The following is a 7,525-nucleotide window of genomic DNA, read 5'->3' as shown; positions in this document are numbered from 1 at the left end:
GTTGATGCCCCACTGATAGGTTTTGTCCTCATTCAGTCCTCTCTGAGTCTCAGAGATACCAAGAAATAAAGGCTGCTATGAGAGTTTTTAAAATTCTTTTCCTCAAACCATGTAAAAGTGTCTTCCACACTCTCTCATTCCCCCTTGAGATGCCTTTTAGAAAGCCTACAGCCTGGAATCTGACCTGAAAGGCCCTAAACTTGTTCAGAGTTGTCATCAAATTTCTTGCAGAGTGGCAACCAGGAGTTGGATGTTGCTTGGAGGGTAGAAAGCAAAGTGCTATGGGACAATGGTCTTGTATTCTGTAAAGTTTTCTCACTTGTACTCATTTATTAAAATTCTGACTGGCCAGTAGACAGGCAGGAAGTATAGGTGGGGTGATGAGAACAGGAGAATTCTGGGAAGAGGAAAGGCAAATTCTGCAGTCATTACCCAGACTAAGAGGAAGCAAGATGAGAATGCCTCACTAATAAAAGATACCAGGCCATGTGGCTAACATAGACAATAATAATGGGTTAATAATGATTAGTTAATAAGATAGCCCAAACTAATAGACCAACAGTTTATAATTAATGTAGGTCTCTGTGTGTTTCTTTGGTTCTGAATGACTGCAGGACTGGGCAAGACAGAAATCTGTCAACAAATGGTACCAATATGGACAACTACATCCACATAAAATCTGAGAGAGCTTGGGAAGTAATTCTAGACACAAAAGATCATAGTTTAGGACAGCTTCTTGGTAGCAACATTTTCTTGAATAGGCGAGTGTGTCTCATTTAAGAGAGGCTTTCTGACTCATATTTAGCCACAAAAACCTTGCAACCCATTTAAGAAGCCCTGCCAAAAAACACTTAAATGGTGTTTATGAATAGCCAACAACATGATTCTTGGTGGTGGCAGCACCACCAAGTTATGGCAATAAGCATGACTCCCACCATTAAATTTGCCATGAAGCTAGACTCTCAGAAAGCTAAGGGATGGAGTGCATTCATCCATCAAAGCCATGTCTTTAATCTGACCCATATTGGTTAGCAAATTAAAGACTCATGTGGTAAGAAAAGAGAGATATACAGTAAAGATAGATTTAGAAAAAAATCTAAACAGTTTACAGTGTGTTTTAAAATATATGTAGTCTTGGGAGAGAAAAGAAAAAGAATAAAGTCCTGAAAGAAAAGAAGAAAAAAGAAAGAAACAGAATAATTGTGATGGCACACACCTTTAATCCCAGCACTTGGGAGGCAGGGATTGGTGGATCTCTGTGAGTTACAGCACAGCCAAAGATAAACAGAGAAACCTTCTCTCAAAAAAACAAAAATTAAAAGTAAAATAAAAGAAATAGAGTTTAAAATAAAACCATGTAAAGATGGAAAATACACAGAGAATTTGGATATTGTAAGTTATATGATCATCTTTGAATTGTTGGACTGCTAAGGAAGGTGCAACAGCTGTCAAAAGACATACTATATAATTATAACTGCTGTTGGATTAATCCAACATATATATTTTGAAAATGCTTTGACTTCAAAATTTAAGTCAAAAGAAATGTTACTTTGGAGAAGAGGTTTTGTTTTTGTATTCACAGGAAATGAGAGGTTGTAGGTTCATTCAGGGTTAAGAAAAATCAGGTTGTTGAGGTAAGACTCCCTGAGAAATATCCAATAGGAGCAGATGGCCCAGATGATCCAATATTTCAGAGGATCTCTGTTGGAGTTTCCTTTGAATCTACATGCAGAGCATCCTCAAGACTGCTGATTGAGATAATCAGCCCTCACAGAATATTCTAGTCAAGGCTTGACTATAGTCCTAAACAAGATTATCAGTGGCCCAAATCAGCAGGAAGTAGCCTAGAATACTATGCCCACATTCCCCCAAAATGCATTATGGATGTTTATATTTAGATGTTTTATGTTTAGAATGTTGGCTACAAGTTGTCATGCATAATGGTCAGGAAAAAAGCTAAACAAAGAAGATTAGATTCAAAGTTTTTTTTTTTTTGAAAAGAGAAAAAGGGGAGTGCTGTGGGACAATGGTCTTGTACTGTGTAAAGTTTTCTTACTTGTACTGATTTAATAAAATGCTGATTGTCCAGTAACCAGGCAGGAAATATAGGCAGATGAAAAGAACAGGAGAATTCTGGGAAGAGGAAAGGCTCAGTATACAGTCATCACCCAGACCAAGAAGAAGCAAGATGAGAATGCCTCACTGATAAAAGGTACCAATCCACATGACTAACAGACAAGAATAATGGGTTAGTGTACAATGTAAGACTTAGTTCATAATAAAGCCTGAGCTAATAGGCTAATCAGTTTATAATTAATGTAGGCCTCTGAGTGTTTCTTTGGGACTGAATGGCTGTGGGACCAGGATGAACAAAAACCTATCAATAGCAAAGGAGTAGTAGCCCAGCAGAATGGAATATGTACACACTTAACTGTTGTCTATTTGTCACTGAGCTTCATCCTACAGCTTCATCTTTTCATAGTCATTGCTCAGAAATTTCATCTCTCTAAACCCTTTTTGCCTTCAGTTTACTAGATTCAGTTTTATAGGGTTTTAATTATAATGGCATTTGTAGTGGATTTCAATAAAGTATTCCCACATGACCTCCAAATGGAATATAATAAAGAATTCTTTATTTTGGAATAGACTCACAGATCAACAGACCTCTGAATGTGTGGGGAACAGGAACTTAATCCAGCAGCCAAGAAGGAGAAAGACTGTGCATATTTTTACATATGTAATAAGGCCATGCCCAAAGCAGTCCAACATCTCAAAAGGAATTGGCTGAAGGAATTCCCACAGTACCTCCCTTTTTTGTCTAAATAAGAGAGTTCCAAACCCAATGCAAAACTAAATACAAAAAGAACAGATATCAAGTATACAAATTAGAATTACAACTATCATAAACAATGTTAAACAAGAAATATATGCTAAATGTTTCAATAATTAATCTATGCTAAAATGTCTAGGCCTTGTATTAAGAATGGCATAGCTAATTCATGAGAGAAAAGAAACTACAACTATCTAGTCTTCAACCATCGAAGACCTGAGAAGGGAAACAATATTACTTGATAAACAGGAAGTCCAATCAAGCAATTTCCAATATGTGCAATAGATGGCAGATACAACTGGCTACCCAGACAATCACCCATGCATAGTATAAGCAAAAATGTTATAAAATCCTTGGGTGGTGACATTGTCGGCATTATTCAATGTTAAAATTTATTTATTTATTAATCAAATGAACTTACCTCTGTTATAAGAGTTCAGTAAATTGTTCTAGTTGTAATAATCTTTATTGGCCAGCAATTGTCACGGTTGTGGGTGCACATGGCACAGAGACACGACAGTCCTGCTCAGTTTTCATGGCAGTGCTCCATTCCACATTGTTGGCAACTTTAAATACTAAATTACGCTTAACAGATTGAGAGTGGTTAATTTGACTCCATGCATGGAGAGTGGTTTTGGTGGTCAGACCATCAGGGAACTCAGAGTTCATGACTAGCAAACACAAAGCATGGGTGGGTGGGCCTCAGCATTTGCTGGAGAGATTGCAGCCAGTAGGATGGACACAACAGGGATTGAGGTGGGAGAAAAGCATGCATAGGCTGGCAGGCAGAGGGAAGTCACCAAGTTGCTATCCAAAATATTTGCACCTACGTGTCAAAGATGTAACTCAGCTGTGGAGATTTTTCAAGTCATGGGTACCTGCTCGACCCCATGCGGTTGCTGCTCCACCCTGCTCCACAGAACAAAAGTCCTGGAACATGAATCAAATCCAGCAGCCAAGACAAAGAGACTGTTTTTATAGTACCCAAGGCCATGACCAAAGCAGTCCAGCATTTCAAAGGCCATTGGCTAAAGGAGTTCCCACAGCAGGCACTACACAGTTATTTTAAGCTACCACACTTCAATTAAAATATGTCTCTGTAGTTGGGTTATGGATTCCTCTCATCTAGACCCAACTATGCTTTTCTAAATATTTTCTTCAAAAACTCTGTCCCATATATATTTGACTATATGACAGAAAAAGGAGAGCAAAATAACGTAAGAGGGACAGACTATTTCTAAAAGGGACTATTACTAGTCATCTCATAATCTTTTTGTTTTGGTTTAACTAAAACTTTTGTTAAAGTATAAATCTCATCTCAAGATTTTTAAGACTATTGGGTAAAACTTGTGTACCTCAAGATTTTTAAGCATATTGGATGGGATTAAAAGTCTGTAATGTCTGTAACAAAATGGTTAACTTAAAATGTGGAACACCAAAGTTGGTAGTTAAAACTTTATACATGGGTAATCTCAAAGGAAGCATGTGATGGCTGCTTGTGACCTTCTTAGCTGCTGTGTCCCATCAACGGATCCAGCCATGTGTCTAATAGTCATCCTTGCTACAGCAAGAAAGATTTTGTCATATGAATTCACTCCCGTGTGGTTTAAAGCGGACCACGTACCATCAGCAAAACAAGGAAAAAGGAAAAAAAACACTACTTTTAAAAATGTATTGCATGTATCAACAGGCTGTATGACCTCTATAACTTTTCTGAAAATTTGAAACCATCCCAAAAGCTAAATTGTATTAGAAGATATTTTAAATTATGACACATTTTTATGTCCTAACACTTGTTGTTGAGTTCCTGGTATTGGGCCATGAACCAAGGCTCACAAATGATGCAGAATAATCTTTGAATAAGTTCACTATTGCTTAACACAACAACCTTTGACTGCTACATCATCTATTTTTCATGTCAGTAGCCATTTGACAATGGATTTTGTTGTTAATTATTTCTTTTCCCTGCACGTTAAATATACCTCCCAAGATTTGCTACAAACTGAACAGGAGGATAAAGCTGGAATTCTAACAGCATCCACAAAGAGTTCTTTGCCATGTCTGACTACCTTTGGTTTGAAGGAATACCTTTTCCTTCTTTAGGATATAAAAGAGAAATACTTGAAAATTGTGATAAGATTGTGATAAGAGATGAAGACACAGTCATACTGACTTACCCCAAATCAGGTAAGGACCACCGGTCAGAATGATAGTGAACTGTATGAGACAGCTTAGGACTTTGATCAACATTCATTTGGGTGATGAGTGGATTGCTCTATAATATCTGATATTTAAAATAGTTTGTGAGAATGGAGAGCTGTGTGAGAGTGCATTTTCACTCAAAGAAAGACCTCTAAACTGATTTGTATGGATAGAGGATCAGTTAAGCCATGAGGGCCACATCAGGGGATCCTAAAGCAAATCTGACATTGTTCTGTCTCTGTGTGGAAAAAAATCATAGAAGAAAGAGAAAGATGAAAGTAAATAAAAGGTATAGTATCAAGAGAAAAAAGGCTAGAACTTTGGGGACTTTGAAGCATGATTAATAAAAATCTCAGGGAGAGAAATTAGTGTTCAACCTGAAGACATAGGAAGCAAAACAGTCAACTCTTACCTTGACCCCAGTCCAAAAATGGCAATCCTGCCTCCAGTAATCTCAGAATGAGCTGTTTCCTCCATCTTATATTCCTCTCTAGGGCTGGGATTAAAGGCATTAACCACTGGGATTAAAGGCATGAACTGCCCAGTTTCTATGTCAAATTATTGTAGCTACTGGGATTAAAGGTGTATGTCACCACTACCTGGTCTGTAAGACTGACCATTATGGATGTTTTACTCTCTGATCTTCAGGCAAGCTTTATAAATAAAATATATTTATTAAAATATAAAATATAGAACAATGACCTCAAAATTGTGACAATATATAAAATTATCCTTTTTATTATACAGTCATTTAATTTTCATATATTTAATATACAATTCAGAGTACTTGCTACTTCTCACTGTTTTATTATTTATCGTTACCATTCTGCTTATATTATCTGATAAGACTTTTAAAAACTTGACTCTGAATGATTTATGTCTAATTATAATTTAATAGCAGTTTATTATACACCTAATCTAATTTTCCATCCTAAATAAAACATCTATATGAAAATCTAAATAGGCCCTTTATATATTCATTAACACAATATATAAAATCAAGGTGGTGTCTAGAATTCTGTATGCAGTGGCCTACTTTGTTGAGGCAGAGTTTATCAATTAACATCCAGTTCTCTTAAATTTTTTAAAGTATCCATATCCATTAGCTGGAATTAAAATGACATATTTATAAGATTAAATAGTTTTGCATATCATCCCGTAGCATCTATATTTTATCATGCTCCTGTTTGAAAATGCTTTCTTTTCTTTATTTTTTTGGTATTTTTTTTATTAAAAATTTCCACCTCCTCCCCTCTCCCCACTTACCTCACCTCCTCCCACTACACCTCCACCTCCCTCTCTAGTCCAAAGAGCAGTTAGGGTTCCCTGCCCTTTGGGAAGTCCAAGATCCTCCCGCTCCATCCAGGTCTAGGAAGGTGAGCATACAAACAGACTAGGCTCCCACAAAGCCAGTACATGCAGTAGAATCAAAACCCAGTGCCCTTGTCCTTGGCTTCTCAGTCAGCCTCCATGGTCAGCCACATTCAGAGTCCAGTTTGATCACATGCTCCATCAGTTCCGGTAAAACTGGCCTTGGTGAGCTTCCATTAGATCAGTCTTATTGTCTCAGTGGGTGGGCGCACCTTTTGAGGTCCTCATAACATAACAATATACACTGAGGAAATTCGGAGAATTATTAGGTCTTACTACAAAAGCCTATTTTCCACAAAGTTCGAAAATTTAAAAGAAATGGACTTTTTTTTAAAAAGATAAGTACTATATACCAAAATTAAATTAACCAGGTAAACAATTTAAATAGACCTATTAGTCGTGAGGAAACAGAAGCTGTCATAAAAAACCTCCCAATCAAAAAAAGCCCAGGACCAGATGGTTTTAATGCAGAATTTTATCAGAACTTCCAAGAAGAGCTGATACCTATACTCCTTAATGTGTTTCACATAATAGAATCAGAAGAGTCGTTGTCAAACTCTTTTTATAAAGCTACAGTCACCCTGATTCCAAAACCACACAAAGACCTAACCAAAAAAGAGAATTAGACCAATCTTACTCATGAACATTGATGCAAAAATTCTCAATAAAATTCTGGCAAACAGAATCCAAGGACACATTAAAAAATTATCCATTACAATCAAGTAGGCTTCATCCCAGAGGGGTAGGGCTGGTTCAATATATGAAAATTTATCAATTTAATCCATCATATAAATAAACTGAAAAAAAAACATATGATCATTTCATTAGATGCTGAAAAAGCATTTGACAAAATTCAACATCCTTTCATGATAAAGGTTTTGGAGAGGTTAGGGATACAAGGATCATACCTAAATATAATAAAAACAACATATAGCAAACCAACAGCTAATATCAAATTAAATGGAGAGAAACTCAAAGCCATTCCACTAAAATCAGGAACAAGACAAGGCTGTCCACTCTCTCCATATCTCCTCAACATAGTTCTTGAAGTTCTAGCAATACCAATAAGACAACATTTTCAATTTTTTAATAACAAATACAGGAGAATTTCAAGGGTTGATT

General features: G+C 36.5%; 1 protein-coding gene across 2 annotated transcripts in view; it reads left to right on the top strand.

Annotated features, from left to right (window-relative positions):
- Positions 1-4,855: 4,855 nt before the first annotated feature.
- LOC130870004 (sulfotransferase 2A1-like) overlaps positions 4,856-7,525 on the top strand; it is a 50,392-nt gene continuing 47,722 nt past the window's right edge. For both annotated transcript variants that reach the window (XM_057762563.1, XM_057762562.1), the window contains exon 1: positions 4,856-5,017. In XM_057762563.1, the coding sequence (XP_057618546.1) occupies positions 4,888-5,017 (130 nt within the window). In that variant the 5' untranslated portion in view covers positions 4,856-4,887. The remainder of the gene's footprint in view (positions 5,018-7,525) is intronic.

This window comes from Chionomys nivalis, chromosome 2 (assembly GCF_950005125.1).
Source record: "Chionomys nivalis chromosome 2, mChiNiv1.1, whole genome shotgun sequence".
Lineage (NCBI taxonomy): Eukaryota > Metazoa > Chordata > Mammalia > Rodentia > Cricetidae > Chionomys > Chionomys nivalis.
This window is presented reverse-complemented; position numbering and strand designations above follow the sequence as displayed.